The sequence below is a fragment of the Oncorhynchus tshawytscha genome, linkage group LG05, assembly GCF_018296145.1.
Source record: "Oncorhynchus tshawytscha isolate Ot180627B linkage group LG05, Otsh_v2.0, whole genome shotgun sequence".
Classification (NCBI taxonomy): domain Eukaryota; kingdom Metazoa; phylum Chordata; class Actinopteri; order Salmoniformes; family Salmonidae; genus Oncorhynchus; species Oncorhynchus tshawytscha.
The window spans coordinates 50,135,660-50,157,919 of NC_056433.1; the positions used below are offsets into that span (position 1 = coordinate 50,135,660).

Genomic DNA, 22,260 nt, shown 5'->3' on the forward strand with positions numbered 1-22,260 from the left:
ATTACCAGAAAGGTAACTCGAACCATTTTCGCTAAGAGCAGCTCTTTAGCTGGTTAAACAAAGGTTAGCAAAAATGTACGTTATGCCCAAATCAAAAAAGCTTACCAGCAGCCACATTATAGTTGGACGTGGAAGTGTAAACTCTAAAATAACCTATTAACTACAAAAGGTAACTCCAAAACACGTTTTCGCTGAAAGGTTAGCTATGTGTTGGCAAAAATGTATGTCCAAGTCAAGAAAGCTTACAAGCTGCACTGGTAGCCTATTCACGGGTGCTTTTTCAATTCCTATGTGAGTGTAATTTGCTCAAGCTGCACTGGTAGCCTATTCACGGGTGCTTTTTCAATTCCTATGTGAGTGTAATTTGCTCAAGCTGCACTGGTAGCCTATTCACGGGTGCTTTTTCAATTCCTATGCGAGTGTAATTTGCTCAATATTAGGAGTTGACAAATAAAGTTGACATTATCATAAATATATTATTCTCTTTTCTACTATAGGTATTGTTGGATCCTGTGTTTTACATTATAGCCATTAGTATATATATATGATTAAATATAATCTGATGTTGGTTGTGTGAGGTGTCTGCATTTGTGCACTGGAGTATCATTATGAGATTAAACAACTGCTTGCTACTTGCCTGTTTGTGTGTGACAAGAACTGAGTAACATGGTGTGACCTGCATGTTGCAAAACTGTAGATAACAGCCCAGCAGATGCTTTGTCCTTGTGTTTGTATGTAACAATATTGAGCACATGGTGTGACTTGCTGTATCTTACAAAGTTGTGATAGGGAGGGGTGGTCATCACGAGGTTTAACTGAGATGGAAAAATACTGAACAACACAATAGCAGGAACTGAGCAATTGTTCTAACTAGGCTGCGATACCAGAACAGTAAGGATCTATACATCGACGGAGGGAGAACTCCAAGAAGCGCCAAGAGGCGGGGACCCGCCTGAGCGCCTGCAATAGGCTGGGCAAGTTTAAACCACGCCCAGCCTCTACTGTGATAGGCCAACAGACGGGTTGGAACTATGTCTATCACAGTATAAAGAATACTGTTTACATACATCTTGTCAGTTCTCTGTTCTGCTCTGCGTGGCATTACAGTGAGCCCGTTTATAAGAAAGTTGCATTTGCAATTTATTACTTAGCTAATAAAAAAATACATAGTATAAAATCGGTGACTCATTGTTATATTTATCCTGATACCAGATTCGAATTTACACAACCCTAACAGAATGTAAGTAAAAAATTATATTCTGTTACTAGCGATATTCGTAAAAACATTGACATTTAAAAAGCATTATTTTATTTTTTTAATATACTTTTGCAGACCCCCTGCTGAATATCCATGCTGTAAAGTACAATAGGCTGCACCTTGTAACAAACATTATTGAAAAATAACAATCTTCACTGATTGATCTCCAATGAATTTCCTCTGGTTCAGAGTAAGGCTCAATCTCAGTTGCAGAAATTCCTGGAATTGAGTTGACCCCATCTTTGCTCTGGTAATAGTGGAATGTACTGTCATTGTCCTGAATTATGTTTGATATCAAAAGGCAACCTTTCCCCGTTTCTCCATATTGCAAAGTGCAATGGAGGTTATTGTTGTTGACCAGTATCTACATACCAATTCCTGTGTAATTGCATTGGAAAGTCCTTTGGGGGTTAACAATCCAAACTACCAGCGATTTCTAACAGTTTATAGATGTTCTTCAGGCATCCAGGTGCTTGGTGAGTCGGCGTACTTTCTCTTTCTTGTTCCTGTTGCCATGCTTCTTCCAGGGTTTGCCCACAGGCTGTTCTAAGCCAGGTTTCCCTTGATTTACCAGTTCACGCTGGCCTACGCTGCCTTCCTTGTAACCCATGAAAGACTGGACCCCCTTTGTGAGCGCCCGAACATTCTCCTGGTATAAAAAAACACAATGGGGTTACTATCTGAATTATCCCATTTCACTACAACCCATGGTAATAAAGTAATCTGCCTAGACTCGCTCGAGTTTGGTGTCACTTCTGCAAATGCAGCATTTGAATGTAATTTCTATGGAGTTGCCTTCTACTGTACCTGATGGAAGAAGTTCTTGTCCACCAGATTCTCATGCCTCTTGACTTTGCTCGGTTTGTTGCCTATCTTGGAGTCTTCACCGTCTGCATCTCCGGCCTGGAACTTGCTGTGCTGGGGCTGGAAGTCTGCAGCACTGATGTGGGGAGGAGGGTGGCAGTAAAGCAGTTTTCCCTGGAGATGGTCAGACAGAAGCAGTTAGTGGTGCTGCTCTCCCATTACTACCTACTGAATTGTAGGGAAACAGACTAAACAATATTTAGACTATTCTGCCTAATAAACCAGAGTTGTACAACAAGAGCATGTATTTGGCGGCGGGAGGAGAAGGATGAGGGTTAACTTACAATGACGTAATCCTTGAGTATGTAACGGGCTGATCTCGACTGGTCAGGTTGTCCGTGTGTTGTCATGAAGCCCCTCATGTCTGAAAGAGAACCGATCAGAACAGTGCCAATGGCTTGTTCGGACTCCTCACTATCATATGGCTAACGTTGTGCTATGTCAGTTGTTTTACACTGTGCTGTACTGAATACGGACAGGGTTTATAGTCTCACATCCATAGGCCATCAGTAGCTCCTCATAGTTGGGGATGCGGTCGGGGTCCTCGTCCTCTCGCGGGCGGATGATGTTGATGCCATAGGTGCCCTCCAGCACATCCCGAGGAATTGTCTGACACACGTGAGAAGTCTGTTAAGGCCTCAACCACACCGAACACCCAATCAAACATCTGAAAACTCCTTTACCGGTGTAAAATGTGCAGCTCTATTTTCGTCCAACTTAAAACAGATCTAGCCGTGACTCAAATGTATTTCAGAAAGAGATTGTTCCAGTATTATCTATTGATTGGGACAATAAATATGACTCTTCTACACCCATAAGTTAACAGATGAGCGGTGTGTAGGGTTGGTAATTGAAAGATATGAGAGAGATGGCAGGCACATGGTCTCGTATCTGGTCGATGGGCAGGATCCCACAGCACATCATCTCAGCTTTAGTGGACACAAAGGAGGGCATGACCAGGCCAGGGCAGTCACACAGACACAGACCTGGCTCCACATACAGCGTCTGGAACACACAAACACACTTGAATGCTTTCACCCCACAAGAAAAGAATGTATCGTCACCAAAGGAACACATTTTAAGAGGTCCAGCAGGCTACATCAGAGCCGGTCTTTACCTGAAAGTGCTTGGTGTGCCCAGGCGTGACTGAGACGGACACCTTCTTATTTCTCAGAATGGTGTTGATGGTCGAACTTTTGCCCACATTGGGATACCCCACCTGTTCAGAGAGTATATAGGAGAATTGAGATCCCACAAACGTCACTCCAAACACAAGACCTGTTCTCCTACTGCAACATTTGAGCCTATCGATTTCCAGTGTGTGTATCTGTGTGTACTCACCAGCCCCACTGTGAGCTCGCCCTCTTTCAACGTTGGCCCATCGTGAGCCGCCTTAAATATGGCAAGCAGCTCATCTTTCGTCAGCAGGCGACTGGAGTTGTGGAAGGAGGAGCCGTGGGTGGAGCCATCTATACTCTCTTCGTCGTCTGCCTCCTCATCCTCTGATGCCTCTTCACCCTCCGATGCCGTCTGCCAGTCTCCCTCTGCTACGCAGTCTTTAAACTGCTCCCCTTCCATATCGCTCTCCTCATCTTCTTCCTCCTCACTCTCTTCCTCATTCTTCTCCTTGTTATCCTCTACCTCCTGTCTTCGGCTCATATTGTCGTTGTCTGGCATTCCCTCGTCTTCATCCTCCGCTTCGCTCTTTTCATCCTCCTGCTCCTCCACTTCCATTCCCTGTGACGAGTGAACAAGGGCAGAAGAGGAGAATCCTAGCAACTTGTCTTTCATCAGTCAAATAAAGTAACCAGGTTTAAACTAAGGCTAAGACCTTAAGGCTAAGACCTTCCAATTAAAATGTGACTGCCTCCTCACCTTCTCCTCTGCCTCCAGCCTCTCGTTCTCCACCAGTGCGGACCAGAACACAGCGCGGAGGCCCTCTCTCTGGAAGTATCTGGCCCAGATCCTCCGCTGCTGCCGGGTCAGCAGGTCAGCCTTGTTCACCAGCAACAAGTTCACCTTGTACCGGGACACCTCTTTTACATAGCACTCCTACAGGAACCAGGAAGATCAATGGGTGAAATACCGCAATGTTTCCCCTACTATCAGTTTGGTGGGGTGGGTTCCCCCACCTGGCAATTTCATCCCACATTCAAGAAAAATTGGCCTCAATTGTTTGATGTGACAGCCTTAGGCCCTTTACTTACCAGATCAGGGCAACGAAATAGCAATGGGTTTCTGGCATCAACAATCTGAACAACAATGTCACTGCGGAGGGAAATTCACAACATTTCCACCATCATACAAGGCATCGAACAGCTGACAATCAGTGTCACAAGACCGAGCAGCTCTGATTCCTACCTTCTCTCAATCACTCTCCAGAGCTGTCTCCAGAAATCCAAATTCCTCTCAAAAGGTGTGAGAATCATTTTCTGCTCCTCTTCAAGCCTATAAAACAAGATAAGATAAACTTCCAGGCACTACTGACATAAAACAGTGTTAGGAATTTAAGGTGAATTAAGGGGTTATTACTAACTCATAAGACCTTCAGGTTTTTTTCTTCTTCTCCCTAACCCCCAACTTTTGGAAGTAACAGCACTTTACCATGTGGTTGAGAAGTCAAGAGGGTCATACTAGCAATGCCATATTAGAATGGCAATTTGCATTGCATTTTTACTCATCTCAACAATATTACAAAAACCACTTTAGGTCTGCTTCAATGGCTTTTACAGGTTGGTAAGCATAGCTAGATAAATGAAATAAGGGCATTATTGTCATTTTGTATGTCCAAACGTGAATATGAAATTAAATGGAAATGAATGCGTTTTCAGGTGGTGTATAGTGCGATGTCCCTTACATTTCAAATGATCCCGGTTCTTCCATATTTCCACACGTTCAGACTACATTTTGAGATATGATAAAGTGGCATTTTTTTATTACTATTATAGAGCTCGCTAGTTTGTAATCCTAAAAACCAGAAATGAGTTACCGTTCAGCCATTCCTATGGTGGAAATAATGGAGTTTTGGGATAAATACATGCTTTGGAGATCTTATACATTTTAGTCTAAGATAATAGAATCAACATTTGTTTGTTTTGATTACATAAATGCTTCAAAATTCACAAAAAGTGACATTAGCTGATGAAGATTCTCATAGAACAAAACACAAGATCTCCTAAGCCTGTGTTTACCACAGACTTTATTTTCGGCATTTATCCAAAAGCACTACAAAAAGACATTGATTTCCCCATAGGCTTTGGCCAATGAGCCATGACAGAGTTAGTGCCTACAAAAATACTTCATTACTATTGCTCTCTATAGACATTATTTTATAGACGACCTTAAGTCTGAATATTGATTAATTGTCTAATTTATGTTGCCTAATAGTGTGTTGTCAACCATTCAATAATATTTTCCACCAAAATAAGTATATTTAATAAAAAATAAAATGTACCCTAATCTTAGTCCACCATACTTTTTACTGACCTATCAACCGTCTGGTTGAACACTTTTTTTATATACAAAATTCTTACATTGTAACTATTTAATTTCATATTCTTACTCTTTAAGAACTACTAACAGGATGGTGCAGCATTAATTCCTCACCATGCCTTTTATCCCATATGTTTGGTTACCATTTTTTTGTTCTTACAGCCCTCTGAGTGGGCAAAGTTAGAGTGACAACACTGAACTGCAGGAAAACAAAATTAAACAAATTGTGTTAATAGATGCAGGAAGGCTGTTGGAGTTGATCAATCAAGTTCAAGTGAAGATTTTTTTCACGTCAACTTTTAAATCCATTCCCAAAACATGCTATAGCAGACCATTAAGAATAGGGTTAAAGGTTTAATGCAGGCACACAATCTATAACATCAGAACAATTACATCCTATTCAATTAATGGGGGGGGGGGGTTCATACTCTGCCAGTTCTCTTCTCCACTCCAGGAAGCTGTCTCTCTCTGTCTGCTGGAGGACCTCTGGACTGGTGCCTTCATCCCAGTGAGGCCTGAAATATTACAAGAAAAATAAGGCAGTAATGGAACATCAGAAGCAATGCAATATTAGCACAATTCCTACTTCTAAGACAACTAGAAAGAAGACATAAAATACATGTTGACAGTGTAATAACTTTGGAATCTCTGGGCTTACTGCACCTTCGTGGAATTCTGAGGAGTTGTTTGTTCTCCTCGTGCAGCTTCTTCAGCTTTGCCGTCTCCTCGGCTGTCAGTAATCCTGCCCGAGCTTCAGCTGCCACAAACTTGATGTTGAGCTTTTCTGGGGAAACATTTTATCCATCAGTTGCATCCTGGGAATCCAGTCTAAAGTACTTGTAGATGACCGTTTTCAATGATCACATCTCACGTCAATGCAATAGAGTGTTTACCTGCAACAAACTCTGTCCCGGCCATTTCAGCAGTTGCAAGGAAGTCATCCATAGAGCTCTGTTCAGTCACTGACTGCAGGTTGAGACGACCCCAGTCGTAGCCATCGTTCAGTTCACTGGTGTGGAGCTGGCAATGTGAGATCAAGTTTAGTCATCAGAAAGCGGTCTAGCTAGCTACAGCTAATAAGACAGACGGTCATTAAAACATGTACAGTGCCTTCGGAAAGTATTCTGACCACATTGTTACATTACTTCCTTATTCTAAAATTGAGTTAATTAAAGCAATTTGACAAAGCAAAAACAGGTTTTTAGACAGCATCAAGTCTTCTTGGGTATGACGCTACAAGCTTGGCACACCTGTCTTTTGGGAGTTTCTCCCATTCTTCTCTGCAGATCCTCTCAAGCTTTGTCAGGTTGGATGGGGAGCGTTGTTACACAGCTATTTTTAGGTTTCTCCAGAGATGTTCAATCGGGTTCAAGTCCGGGCACTGGCTGGGCCATTCAAGGACATTCAGTGACTTGTCCCAAAGCCACTCCTGCGTTTGTATTGACTGTGTGCTTAGGGTCATTGTCCTGTTGGAAGGTGAACCGTCGCCCCAGTCTGAGGTCCTGAAAACTCTGGAGGAGGTTTTCATCAAGGATCTCTCTCTACTTTGATCTGTTCATCCTTGCTTTGTTCCTGACAAGTCTCATAGTCCCTGCCGCATGATGCTGCCACCACCATGCTTCACCATAAGGATGGTACCAGATTTCCTCCAGACGTGATGCTTGCCATTCAGGCCAAAGAGTTCAATCTTGGTTTCATCAGACCAGAGAATCTTGTTTATCATGGTCTGAGAGTCCTTTAGGTGCCTTTTGGCAAACTACAAGTGGGCTGTCATGTGCCATTTACTGAGGAGTGGCTTCCATCTGGCTACTCTACCATAAAGGCCTGTTTGGTGGAGTGCTGCAGAGATGGTTGTCCTTCTGGAAGGTTCTCCCATCTTCACAGAGGAACTCTGGAGCTGTCAGAGTGACCATCAGGTTCTTGGTCACCTCCCTGACCAAGGCCCTTCTCCACAGATTTCTCAGTTTGGCCGGATGGCCAACTCTGGAAAGAGTCTTGGTGGATCCAAACTTCTTCGATTTAAGAATGATGGAGGCCACTGTGTTCTTGGGGACCTTCAATGCTCCAGAAATGTTTTGGTACCCTTCCCCAGATCTTTGCCTCGACACAATCTACAGACAATTCCTTAAACCTCATGGCTTGGTTTCTGCTCTGGCATGCACTGTCAACTGTGGGACTTGTGTGCCTTCCCGAATCATGTCCAATCACTTACATTTTCCACAGGTGGACTCAAATCAAGTTGTAGAACCAACTAAAGGATGATCATAGGAAACAGGATGCAACAGAGTTTAATTTCGAGTCTCATAGCAAAGGGTCTGAATATTTATGTAAATATTAAAGTTATCTAAAAACCTGTTTTAGCTTTGTCATTATGGGGTATTTTGTGTAGATTGCTGAGGATAATTTTTTATTTAATCCATTTTAGAATAAGGCTGTAACGTAACCAAATTTGGAAAAATTCAAGGGGTCTGAATACTTTTCAAAGGCAATGTAGTTCATTTTCAACAGGTCAGTATTCACCAAATTCTGCTTTCCTCCAATTAACGTTCCTCAGCGAAATAGTAAGGTAGAACTGGATAGAACCCTGTTATATGTTTAGCTCGCTAACTAGCTAGCTAGCTGTTGAAACATGTATCATCAACATATAGTAACAGTTAACGTTACCCAAGTATCGCCCCTCTTGTTGCCTCGGCCTGCGTTGAGTCTCTCCTTTATCAGTGATCTCCCGAGCCCCATGGCAGACTTTTTCTTTCCCATTTTTTCGATTTTTGTCTAGCCTTGCTTGTTAACGTTACCACAAATCTGTTTTTGTAAAAATGTTGCCCATGTGAGAATTGTTATCCAATGAGGAAGTGAAACGGAACGTCCCAACTTCACTGCAGAATGACGAATAACTATCGAGATTAATCGCGTTTTCTCTAATGTATAATTAGACTTATTTCTGGAGATTATTGAACCTGGAGGTTATTGAATCAAACTCGCTGTGTATTTTTATAGCTTTTATTAGGATTTAATGTAATGATTTGTGCATTGACTTTTGATTTGTGGTACATTCCAAAAGATGTGTCCAACACTCAAATATGCATTGAAGGAAACATCCTTTGGCAAATAATAGTTCCGCCAAGGACAAGGTCATGTGACAGATGCTACCACCTAAATGTCGATACTAAATTGTATTCATTTCTAAATATATAACCTACTCAATATATTTATAATTATATTTCTGCAATCCATGCGCAACACAAACTAGTTCAGATAGATTTGTAAACTATATTGTTTCATAACTGTAGGCCTTTAAAAAATATATATATATATATATATATATATTTTTTTCTTTACATATACAGTTATTTTTTCCTTTTTGTGGGGAAAGTTTTCAGAAGATTCCACACTTTTGTTTGGGGGTGTTTCATGAAGAGACTATTATACTCTAGCCTAATTATACGTATAGCCTACTTATAACATTCTTATTCTTAAATGTTATTTTATTTTAAACTTGTTACAGACGAATGAAAGAGGCTTGAACGCATGTTATCAGTACAGGGGGAAACTCTGTATCATTGCCAACAGATGGCAGCATAAAACAAAGGATGAGGACCAAAATAATTATTTTGGTGCATTGCCAAGCATTGAATAATTGACAGCAAACCAGCGTTAATTTGTATTATACGATTGATATAATGAAACTTTAGGTAGGCTATGTATAGGCTCGATTTGTATCCCTCTTGCATTTAGATTTATGTTTTTAAACGAACTAGATACAGAAGTTATATCCGTTGTGTTCTGAGTGAATGTAGGCACAACGGAATTATTGTTGCAATTTACAGGACGGATGTATATAAGCTGTTATCAGTTTTGTATATTAGCCTATATTTCCCAAATTCGTATGATTTCAGTTCATAAATAAACCTTTGTAAGTGCGCTCTGAGTGCCAATTTTATCCTCAAGGGAGAGCTGTTTGACTTTGGTCTCCTCCTCTATGTTCCCTGCAGAGACACTGAAATGGTTCAACCCAGTATATATCCACTGTAGACCATCCCACTCACAGCAGAACCAACCTCACAGAAATCATTAACCGCAGAATGGGATAGCGCAGTTGTCTGGTTATGGAGAAGTCTTCAGAGGATGAACAAATGCATTACAGGATAACTTGACTGTTTGTTGTATTGGAGTTGCTATTATATGAAAAGGGTCAGTAAAAAGATAAGATTTCGTTGCAGTAAAACGTTCGCTGTAGTTGTAGATTTTTTGCTGTTTACGTGACACGACCATATAATGCTGCCTTGGAAGAAGAACAAGTTCGACCTGATAGATGAAGATAAACAGTCGAAGCAGAAGGGTTATGCCGTGAGTTTGAACTACTCTGCGCTGACCTCCTTTGCCAAGTCTTGTCCGGAGAGTGCTTTGAACAGGGTTGGAAGCATGTTCAAGTCAAAAAGGAAAAAGGTGAAAATTACCAGCGAAGACCCCACATACACGGTCCTCTACCTGGGCAATGCCACCACCATCCAGTCGAAAGGAGAAGGCTGTACGGACGTGGCTGTGAGCAAGATTTGGGGCAAGAGCGAAATGGGCAAAAATGGCACGAAGATGAAACTGACCATCAGCTCGCAGGGAATCCGGATGGTGCATGTGGACGACAAGGCGAGGAGACCTGGACATTTGTATTTATTGCACCGGATAACCTATTGCGTTGCCGACCCAAGATTACACAAAATTTTCGCTTGGATATACAGACATGAGATGAAGCACAAGGCAGTGATGCTGCGGTGCCATGCGGTGCTGGTGTCCAAGCCGGAGAAGGCAAAGGCCATGGCACTGCTTTTGTACCAGACCTCGGCAACAGCGCTTGCTGAATTTAAAAGACTCAAAAGGAGGGACGATGCAAGGCACCAGCAACAGCAGCTGATAGGGGAACAAACCATACCCCTTGTGCCCCTCAGGAAGCTTCTAAACGGACAGTGTTATTACAAACCCCCGGTGGAGCGCAGCAGGAGCGCACCCAAATTGGGCTCTATCACAGAGGACTTGATCGGAGAGGAGGAGGAGGAGAAAGCGATGCTCTTTGAGTGTGAGGACATTCTAGACACGAATGACGATTGTGTGGGCAATGGTAAACAGGAGCTGTCTCAGATTATCAGTGACCTTGGAGAGATGTGCATTGGAAACGACGTACAAACACTAAAAGCGGACTTTAGGGTTACCCGACTCCTCTCCGGGGAGAGCACGGGCAGCGAATCGTCAATAGAAAGCAACCAGGAGCCAATTTCGGTCTCTAACGGATTCGAGGGGGGAAGATGCAGGAAATAACATGAATAAGTCTGCATTGTCCTGGAGCCAAAATTGCCTCCACAAATGATTTCCTTTTCTGTTTATTTGATGCTGTCCATTAAATGAGTGTAGGCAATGCCTGTAGTATTGCGGCTCCTCGTGAAAGGATATAAGAGGGCTGTTACAATGGTTGTGGACATAATCCGCACAAAAAACACCTATTATTGAATGATATTCTGGGAAACATGGATAGTCTACAGAAAAGGGGAGGACTGCATGCTGAGACTGAACCCCAAACTCGCAGTGCGCACCAGGACAGTGATTTCCATTCTTCAATAAGAGGGTTTGTATTAGAGCTTGTTTACCCAACCTATTTCCCCTCATGGAAATGACATTCTTCTTGAACAACATTGTCCACGAATATGTAACTTTACGTTTTAAAAGCACGTTTACTTTTTGGCTCGATGGGTTAGAGTAGATGTCCCTCACTCTCCTTTCAGAACGCTTTTCTACAATTAAAAACGGTTGTTAAATTCAGTCGAGTATTACGTTTATTAGGCTATGTGTATAATATCGTTTTCTCGTAGGCCTATATGGTCTCATAAACATAATGTCATATCTTTGCTGTGCAAAAGAAAATGACCCTAATGTGTTAATATGTACATCGTAAATGCATTATGTGTATACAGATATCCATTCTTTTTTTTAAAGGAGAACATGTGGTTTGTTTATGTGAACCTTGAAAAAAGACCAATACAAAATAAAAATGAAAGAATATGCAGGCGTTTGTATAGTTCATGCACTCATTTGGTACATTATTTCTAAGAATCCAGTATCATTTCCATAGAGCATGTGCACCCTGTTATTTGATGCCTCAACTTTACCCTTCCAAATTTAGGTCCATGCATGCACCACTGGGTTTAGAATTGCAATGAGTTAATGGAACATATCAGCATTCACACTTTTAAAAAAATTGATGGCCTACTTTTTTGCATGTAGCTGATTGATAAAAGATTAATTTACCAACATTTACACCCCCCCCATCCTTGGGAATCACACAATTTTGGGAAAATAGTTTTAGTGGAGGTTGGCATGCATGGGAGAGACATCTCATGGCCAAGTTTATTCTGGGAAAGGGAAATTACTCTCTTGTTGTAACGATTTCTAGTAAATTAGTCAACTGTCAGTTCTCTCACAGACATTTCTGCATTGCTCAGTTTATTTTGGTGACAATGTTTCAAGAGGGTGTTACATGTAGTAGATCCATTACTTGTTGAGTCGACACCTGCAGTGCAAAACACACCGCAAACAACACCTCTCCAACACCTCTATTTTCTCTCCAGCTCTGTTTTTGAAAGGTGGGCTCGCTGTATCGCAGTCACCATTGTAATTAGGGGATTTCTAGAAATGTTTCATGATTGTTATTATGGTTGTAGTCATACAACTATAGGAACAGGCCCAGGTAAACCACAACACCACTAGGGGCTCAAGTCATTAAAGAGGGAGTATTGTGTTACATCAAAAAAAGACAATGTAAGACCAAGGTGTCTATTTATAGTAGTTACTTAGCTAATTCGTATTAATCTATTATTACAATTTTGTAACTGCAGAATTTGGTACAGATTTAAGTTCCGTACGTACTTTACAAATAACGATGTGTATCAATACAACTGAGTCAAGTCTGTATGTTAGCCCAATTGTCACCGTGTTTGATATTTAAAGTCTTGCCTACAGCCTAGGTTGTCTTGCCTAAACAGAATACGCTCTTATTAGGCTCCATACAGATCCGATTCAATTCGTGATTCTATGTCAGGCTCACACACACATGTGACCTACAGTATCTCTTAGGGTGCTATCTGCGTTCACAGACTGCCGCCACACTGCTACTTTTATTGCTTTTCTATAAGTAGAAGGACTGTCACGGAAGCTCCCCGTCCATGCTCTACCAAACACGCATAGCAACAGGCCCACATGAATACCTCCAACTGTATTCAGATCCTGCCTGTCACATTGAGTGGTATTAATAACACAGTAGTGCCACCATGGTCACAGCACTGCTCTGTCGGGGCTGTCACACTACTGCGCATGGTGTTCTTAAGATCATATTTCATGAGAAGGGAGCTGAGGGCAGTCTCCACTCTCTGTGGCTGTCTGTCTGCAAGGACTACTGTATTGATATGGACATTAGTATTCTAGTTGGGGATAGTTCAGTGCTGCTTCAGTCCAGCATTAGCCTCAGTCTGTCTGCCAGTGCTTTACTCCAGAGCACTCTACAGCATGCAGAGATGCTACTCCAGAGGCAGCCACTTCTACCTGTGCTGCGGCACAGTAATAAGACCTGAATTAGAGATGAGGCGAGAAAGGTGAGCTTCTTCCCTGTTTAGAATCCAGGTGATGTGTGAAGGTGTCTTGTTATATGAACAGTGCCTATTGCACTAAACCAAGAGACCGTCCCAAGACCTTTCCAACACTTCATATATAGCCTGGATGGCCCACCACGGCTCTAGAAATGGGAAGTCAGTGCTTTGGGCCAATGATTGCCCATGGGTCCTATAAAAAGCAACAGATCTCCTCATTTTGAATTGATGCAATGGTGGTCACAGTAAGACAAAACTACACAACACCGAGGCTATGTCACTCGCTGCACTTTCTTTCTTTCAGGGAGTGGATGGAAACTGTACTGGGGGAATCGAAATAGCAACAGTGTGTCAACCCACACAGTTCCCCTTGTCAACGTGGTGCTGCTTCCATCTGCACTAGCTGCAGTCTCACTGAAGCCTCCCATACAATAATTACACCACAGACAGTATGACATCATCAGCCCATGCTCACCACATAATAAACCAGCAGGATGTGCTATTAGTGGACAACTGCAAACTAGCGCTATAAACCTCTCATAAAGACAGCGAAACTGTCCATTAGTCTTCTATTTTTAAAGTACCCCTTGCAATCACTAGACAGTTTCGCCCTAGTGCAGCCGTGACCTACTGTATATTTTCCCTCAGTGCCAGCAAGCTACATTTGGATGCTTTGTTAAGCTTACCATATGCTTCCTAGTCAAAATGGCTAATGCATATATTATGACAAAATTTTGTGACGTTTCTGTTAGTTTTGGTGTTCGGCTGTTTGAGCGCACATTTTTCTTGAGGCAAGCCAAAGTTCGGTAGCGGAAGTCTACACTCCTTCGTCTGTGATTGGTCAACAATAAGGATTCTTCAATTAAGTGATTGTTGTCTTTCAACGACAGGTGACTCGTTTTCATGCCAATGTTGTTAACTTGAGCAATACTGCATCAAACATCTTGGTTAGATGTAATATCAGGCAACTAAAAAATGTCAAAATGAATGGCAGAGTCATGATTTATCTTAGATTGATTCGTGACTATTTTTATGAAGTGTTACTGGAGGTTGTTTTGTACAGCGTCTCAAGAGGGACAAACAGTAATATTTCTGCTTTTTTCAAGCAAATCTTTTTAAGGGATTATGCGTGGCACAGATGTTAGCTTCGCCAAGCTGAGTTCTGCTAGGAACAAACCGGACCAAGTATGCGGATGCCTGTACAAGGCCGCCAAACCTTGTTCCTGTCTCTTTTGTTTTTCAGCATAACCTGAATATCCTCTCCGTGTTTATTGAGTGTGTCTGATTTAACAGTTTAACACGATGTGTTGACATTTAGTGCATGTAAACATATGTTAATTCAAACCTCGTGGGGCGAGAGCAGATGTTATTGTCTCTCCCTTTTCACTGATAAAAGGAATAAAATAGTCTTTTAAAATTCAAATGTCACTTACAACTTCACCATTCCTGGGTAACAATTAAGTACCTTACTGTGATTGTTTTCAAATAAAATGGTAAAAGAATAACCAAAATATGTATATTTTTTGAATGTTAAAAAAAAATTAGGGGGTAATGTAAGGATAGACGCTGGTGACGAGAAGCAGGTACAGGAAGTGAACATTTTAATAACCACGGACAGGAACAGAATAAGGACAGTGTCTGGACAGGTGAAACGGAACAGCCACAATGCTGACACAGGGCTGAATCAGAGGAAACCGACAGATATAGGGAAGGCAATTAAAAGGTGAAGGAGTCCAGGTGAGTTAAATGAGCGCTGATTCTTGTAATGATGATGACAGGTGTGCGTAATGAAAGGCAGCCTGGCGCTTTTGAGTGTCAGAGAGGGAGAGCGGGAGCAGGCGTGACAGGTAGCTCAGCTTTAATATTGCAGATAGATTGTAGCTTCCAACAATTAATTGTCTGCATTATTACCAATCACCCATACAGTATATATTTTCTTGTAAATATATACAGTGCCTTCGGAAAGAATTCAGACCCCTTGACTTTTTCCACATTTTGTTACGTTACAGCCTTATTCTAAAATGTATTACATAGTTTTTTCCCTCCCCTCATCAATCTACACACAATACCCCATAATGCAAAGCAAAAACATTTTTTTTGTAAATACATTTTTTTGCTAATTTATTACAAATATAAACCTGAAATATTGCATTTACATAAGTATTCAGACTGTTTACTCAGTACTTTGTTGAAGCACCTTTGGCAGTGATTACAGCCTTGAGCCTTCTTGGGTTTGATGCTACAAGCTTGACATACGTGTATTTCGGGAGTTTCTCCCATTCTTCTCTGCAGATCCTCTCAAGCTCTGTCAGGTTGGATGGGAAGCGTTGCTGCACTGCTATTTTCAGGTCTCTCCAGAGATGTTCGATCAGGTTCAAGTCCAGGCTTTAGCTGGGCCATTCAAGGACATTCAGAGACTTTTCCCGAAGCCACTCCTGTGTTGTCTTGGCTGTGTGCTTAGTGTTGTTGTTCTGTTGGGAGGTGAACCTTCACCCTAGTCTGGGAATCTGCTCCAGAGCGCTCAGGACTTTATCATGGATCTCCCTGTACTTTGCTCCGTTCATCTTTGCCTCAATGCGTCTCCCAGTCCCTGCCACTGGAAAAACATCCCCACAGCATGATGCTGCCACCACCATGCTTCACCGTAGGGATGGTGACAGGTTTCCTCCAGACGTGACACTTGGCATTCAGGCCAAAGAGTTCAACTTTGGTTTCATCAGACCAGAGAATCTTGTTTATCATGGTCAGAGTCTTTTTGGTGCCTTTTGACAAACTCCAAACGGGCTGTGATGTGCCTTTTACTGAGGAGTGGCTTCCGTCTGGCCACTCCACTATAAAGACCTGTTTGGTGGAGTGCTGCAGAGATGGTTGTCCTTCTGGAAGGTTCTCCCATGCTCACAGAAGAACTCTGGAGATCTGTCAGAGTAACCATCGGGTTCTTGCTCACCTCCCTGACCAAGGCCCTTCTCCCCCGATTGCTCAGTTTGGCCGGGCAGCCAGCTCTAGGAAGAGTCTTGACGGTTCAAAACGTCTTCCATTTAGGAATGATGGAGGCCACTGTGTTCTTGGGGACCTTAAATGTTGCAGAAATGTTTTGGTACCCTTTCTCAGATCTGTGACTCGAAACAATCCTGTATCGGAGCTCTACGGACAATTTTATCGACCTCAGCTTGGTTTTTGCTCTGATATGCACTGTGGGACCTTATATAGACAAGTGTATGCCTTTCCAAATCATGTCCAATCGATTTAATTTTCCAGTGGTGAACTCCAAGTTGTAGAAACATCTCGAGGATGATCAATGGGAACAGGATGCACCTGAGCTCAATTTTGAGTCTCATAGCAAAGGGTCTGAATAGTTATGTCAATAAGGTATGTTTATTTTTTGTTGTTGTATAAATTAGCATTTTATTTTCTCCGCTTTGTCATTATGGGGTATTGCGTGTAGTAGATTGATGAGGATTTGTAAAAAAAAATATATTTAAAAAATTGAATAAGGCTGTAACGTAATAAAATGTGGACAAGAGGAAGGGGTCTAAATACTTTCCAAATGCACTGTATATAAAACAGAACGTTTCTGACTGCACTGGGCCTTTTAAACAAACAGTTTTTGTTTAACCTACTGTAAGGTATATGACTCAACAGTTTGTCAATCATGTTTGAACAAGAAACACGCTAACCTGTCAAATTGTATATACTATAGTCCTACTCCAGTCTCGTTTAAAGCTAATTTATCACCTGATTTACTTAACAAAAGCCACATCTCAATAGGTGGTCAGGGTATCCTCATGATAGGGGGGGTGGGCATTTCCTCTGTCATTCTTTATTGCTCCTCTATTGTTTCTCAAGCAAGGGGGAAGCCGATGACATCACGAATCCCCGTCAGACCGACTCCTTGAATACCCTACCTCTTGAAGTTTGAAGTTACCTGAAAAAGAAATGGTACCCTTTAGTGTGTGTACTTTACAGTATTTTCAACAGTACAATTTCAAATAATGCATATTGAACATCTATTTCATAACACAGACCCATTTCCCCAAATAATTGAAGTGCACATTGTAATCGTTTAGTCGGTGCCTTTAGTCATGCACAAAGTGAGGCCCATACAGAAATGGTTTGTCTTGTAGCTGAATGGAAGCAAGTCCCCGCAGCAATGTTCCAACATCTAGTGGAAATCCTTCCCAGAAGAGTGGAGGCTGTTAGAGCAGAAAAGAGGGGACCAACTCCATATTAATGCCCATAATTTTGGAAAGAGATGTTCGACGAGCAGGTATCCACATACTTTTGGTAATGTATTGTGTATATAAGTGAATTTGTCCGAATACTTTTGGTCCCCTAAAATGGGGGTACTCATTCCAAATAGTGCTCTAATATCTAAATGGTTCTCCCGATTTATAGATGAAAATACCCTCAAATAAAAGCTGACAGCACTTTAACCTCATAGTTGTTGTATCATTTCAAATCCAAAGTGCTGGAGTACAGAGCCAAAACATAAAAAAATGTGTGACTGTCCCAATACTTTTGGAGCTCACTGTAGATCTGAATGCCTCTCATGTTTGACTTACATTCATTTTTCCTCAAGTGGTTTTGCCATGTTGTAATCGTCACTGCCGTCAGTAATTCAGAAACACATTTTTTGTGTGCTCCATGGAAGATCTCAATAAATACTGCTCACTTGAATCGTAAGAGGTTTTCTAATCATCTGCTTGTGGAACATAACAGTACAGGTTGAACCAGAACAACTAGAGCTGGGACTTGTTTTGAGCCGTGCAAATCAATCTGTTGTTAAATAATGCAACATTGGCCTGGATCATTATGAAGAGACCATTGACCCTTTGAATAATGGCAATACACAAACACATACATCGTCTGGATGGCAAAAGCAAAGGTGCTTTGGCATGCGCCTTTACACAGACACACACAGATGGTGAAATATGACAATAGAAGCCTAGACAGCTGGTACGAGCTTGCCTGGGGGCAGAGATAACTTACTAGTTGTTTTGGAGTCTGATTTATAATCTGGAGATCTATAATCAAATGGAGCTTCAATTACAGTAATGAACTTTGACTGTGTTTTTTTAGATCCTTCCACAATTCATCCTAGGCTGCTATTATGGCACATTTTGAGGTATAGCATGTATAGGCTAGATTGATATCAAGGCGAACTTTGGCCGTATTGACTCAATGTAATCCAGCGGCTCATTGGCGGCCCTCCCTGGCAGTGGTACAATACATCTGGTCGTTCTGGTTTAGTGACATGGCAGGTGTCAAAGACAAGCCAATCTAATCTGACACTCCTGATGACATTCGTAGGCTGTGTAAGGGAAGATAAGCTCTGAGAGACATTAGCCTGGAAATTGTGAGAGTGAGAGAGTGTGAGAGAGTGTGTGTGTGTGAGAGAGAGAGAGAGAGAGAGAGAGACTATGGCACCGAGTCGCTTTCATGTCAACACATTTGTAGATTTTCTTTTTCTGAGTTGTCTCTGGAAGTTCGGTGTCAAAGGAACAGGAACTTGCTATGCTATTCTGGTGGAGAGAGTACAGAAACATCAATGTTGTGGCAGACATGTTTAATGTACAAGTATTCACATTCATTGAATAAAGCTTATCATATGAAACACACAGTAAAATAGGCCAAGATGATTTCCGCATCAGCTAGAATATACTCTATAAGCAAAAGTCAATTGCCTCTCTTGAGAATGGACCAGGCTTACACAACTTCTACATTATAGATATATCACTGACAAAATCTGTCATCACTTTGCTCTCAGATGTAATTTGGGCCATGTGAACCATCCACTTTTCAGTATCAGACATAGGGAGCTTCTTTTGGAAAGGCACATCTCGCCCTATCCCCATAATGGCCACCCGGTAATGAGCCATGTCTGTGGTGGTGGCCCTTTTCCCATGGGCGACTGTGAAACACTAGAGCCCCCAAAGCCCCACTTGGCTGCCAGTTGCTCTTGTTTTCCACTGCTTCTGACACAAATCTTTTCCCCCAGGAGAGTCATAGATTTCAGCATGGTTATTTCTGTCCTTCCGTTAGCAGAATTGAATAATAACAGGAGGAGAGCGGGGGAAATCACAGGACTGACTGACAGACTGCCTGTCTGTATGGTATGGGAGATCCCATCAAAACAGAATCCGTCCACGACCTCTTTCATTTTCAGAACAGGATACGGTGGCCATGTTAATATCCTGAAATGCTACCGGTTCATCCAGTGAAAATTGTACAATAAGTACAGCATCTCCTTATCGTATTGCAGTACTTACCCCGAAACTCGAGATGATATCTCGGAGATTCTCAGAAAATGTCCCCATGTACCCTCTCGATTAATTCCTTCAGTAGCTACATGTTTATGGACAGAAGACTGAAGCAGCGGCTACAGCACTACAGTGCCTCCACTCTGCTCTCCCAGAGGGACTTCGAGTTCATGCGAGTTCATCATTTGAGATGAGGACTAGTGGCGACTGGTGTGTCGAGCTGGCACAGGAGAATAGTGTTAATGTGTAAAGAATACACACCACTGTGGGAGATAGCCTTGGAGGTCTGCTACTGAGCCAAACAGATGCATTTGTTTCTATTTGGAGGTCTCCCTGTTGGCTGGCTGATTGATGTAACAAAACATTTCCCCTAACTGTATAGTGCCCTCTTATTTAACATAAGTGGAAGTTTAAAACTCATTATTTGTTGTGAACAGATATGTTAATCTGGTTTGCCCCATCAATTACCGTGGGATGATGAAAACACGCCACCGTATCTTTATTGACTGTACAGTCTGGGTATATCTGCCACTACGGTCAGGTTTCCTGGACCCAGATTAAGAGAATTTCCATTGAAAGTGCATTTTAGACCAGGACTAAGCTTAATCAGGATCTGGGAAACCGTCCCCAAGTGTTTTTAGTTATGGGTTTATATTATGTAGCTATGGGATTGTAGGAACTCTCATGATTGATTTAGATTATACATAACCAGAGCTGAATATTCCATTGGAAATACCTTATAATAGGCAGGCCTCATTGTTGTATTGACACATGGTATGTACTACTGTGCTGGCCAACGAGCCAAGATGGTCTATACTGTAGGGCACTGGGGCTGGTGTCATCGATCTGTGCTATTTCACCAATGTATGTACGTGTCAACAGTTGGCGCCCATGTGGAAACATATTGACTTTGGTTCTGACATGGTTCTCACAATGACTCAATGGAAATGATTGGATACCAGCCTTGAACTGAGAGGATGTAGTTTTCCACCCGCTTACCTTTATCAGTCCTTCAGAATCTCACTGTCACGGTGGATTAAATCTGTGAACAGAAAATGATCAGAAAAATTCAAACAAAGTACATTACAGTATTTAAATCTTTTTTTTTTTTGCAAAGCAAAAGCTATGTAAAGCTATGTATGTACAATTTAATGTAGTGCAGTTTTCATTAAATTCCTTTCTATAGTCATAACGGATATGAGATATATATATATATATGAGAAATAACACACGGCTGCATGTTGAATAATAGTGTAAGAGATCACAAGAGATCGTAGCTAAATACTGGACTGTGTGCTGCTGGCACACCAAAGGCACCATATCATGCGACGTTTGAGACCAGAATGTAAATAAAACAGAGCCTTTTGTCCATAGACATCCCAGCAATGTTGATCCAGCGGCATACAGCGACAATACTGAGAAGCAGACTGCTGCAAACCTGACATTTTTCTAGGCCTCTTCTATATGTCTGTTGTGTTTACAATGACATGTATCAATATCAAGGTTGGAGAAGTATAGGCTATTAGAAACTGGGCGGTTCGAGCTCTGAATGCTGATTGGCTGACAGCCGTGGTATATCAGACCGTATACCACAGGTATGACAAAACAGTTACTTTTACTGCTCTAATTATGTTGGTAACCAGTTTATAATAGCAGTAAGACACCTCTGGGGTTTGTGGTATATGGCCAATATACCTCGCCTAAGGGCTGTTCTTAGGCACACCCCCTTGGGCCTCATTACTTAAGTACAGTATTATAGTGGCTTGCGAAAGTATTCACCCCCTTGGCATTTTCCCTATTTTGTTGCCTTACAACCTGGAATTAAAATGTATTCTTTGGGGGGGTTGTAATCATTTAATTTACACAACATGTCTACCACTTTGAAGATGCTAAATATTTTTTCTTGTGAAACAAACAAGAAATAAGACACACAAAAAAAGAACTTGAGCGTGCATAACTATTCACCCCCAAAAGTCAATACTTTGTAGAGCCACCTTTTGCAGCAATTACAGCTGCAAGTCTCTTGGGTATGTCTCTATAAGCTTTGCACATCTAGCCATTGGGATTTTTGCCCATTCTTCAAGGCAATACTGCTCCAGCTCCTTCAAGTTGGATGGGTTCCGCTGGTGTACAGCAATCTTTAAGTCATCCCACAGATTCTCAATTGGAATGAGGTCTGGGCTTTGACTAGGCCATTCCAAGACATTTAAATGTTTCCCCTTAAACTACTCAAGTGTTGCTTCAGCAGTATGCTTAGGGTCATTGTCCTGCTGGAAGGTGAACCTCTGTCCCAGCCTCAAATCTCTGGAAGACAAACAGGTTTCCCTCAAGAATTTCCCTGTATTTAGCGCCATCCATCATTTCTTCAAATTTGACCAGTTTCAAAGTCCCTGCCGATGAAAAATCGGATGGTATTCTCGGGGTGATGAGAGTTGGTGGGTTTGCACCAGACATAGCATTTTCCTTGATGGTCAAAAAGTACAATTGTTGTCTCATCTGACCAGATATATTTGGGGAGTCTCCCAAATGCCTTTTGGCCAACACCAAAAGCAATAGCTTTTTTTCTGTCCACTCTCCTGTAAAGCCCAGCTCTGTGGAGTGTACAGCTTAGTGGTCCTATGGACAGATACTCCAATCTCCGCTGTGGAGCTTTGCAGCTTCTTCAGTGTTATCTTTGGTCTCTTTGTTGCCTCTCTGATTAATGCCCTCCTTGCCTGGTCCGTGAGCTTTGGTGGGGCACCCACCCTCTCTTGGCAGG

General features: G+C 41.9%; 2 protein-coding genes across 2 annotated transcripts; one reads left to right on the top strand and one right to left on the bottom strand.

The window, feature by feature from the left end:
- Positions 1-1,286: 1,286 nt before the first annotated feature.
- lsg1 (large 60S subunit nuclear export GTPase 1) lies at positions 1,287-8,472 on the bottom strand. Its single transcript, XM_024421175.2, has 14 exons — positions 8,279-8,472; positions 6,508-6,634; positions 6,278-6,398; positions 6,043-6,129; positions 4,484-4,570; positions 4,330-4,390; positions 3,998-4,174; positions 3,464-3,859; positions 3,240-3,341; positions 2,984-3,127; positions 2,617-2,740; positions 2,407-2,486; positions 2,066-2,236; positions 1,287-1,907 (listed from the first exon to the last, which is right to left on the bottom strand). The coding sequence occupies exons 1-14, from the start codon at positions 8,369-8,371 to the stop codon at positions 1,716-1,718; spliced, it is 1,962 nt and encodes a 653-aa protein (XP_024276943.1). The 5' UTR covers positions 8,372-8,472; the 3' UTR covers positions 1,287-1,715.
- A 1,175-nt stretch (positions 8,473-9,647) lies between these two features.
- LOC112250765 (protein FAM43A) lies at positions 9,648-11,662 on the top strand. Its single transcript, XM_024421176.2, has one exon. It carries the CDS (start codon positions 9,890-9,892, stop codon positions 10,922-10,924), a length of 1,035 nt encoding a protein of 344 aa, XP_024276944.1. The 5' UTR covers positions 9,648-9,889; the 3' UTR covers positions 10,925-11,662.
- Positions 11,663-22,260: the final 10,598 nt, after the last annotated feature.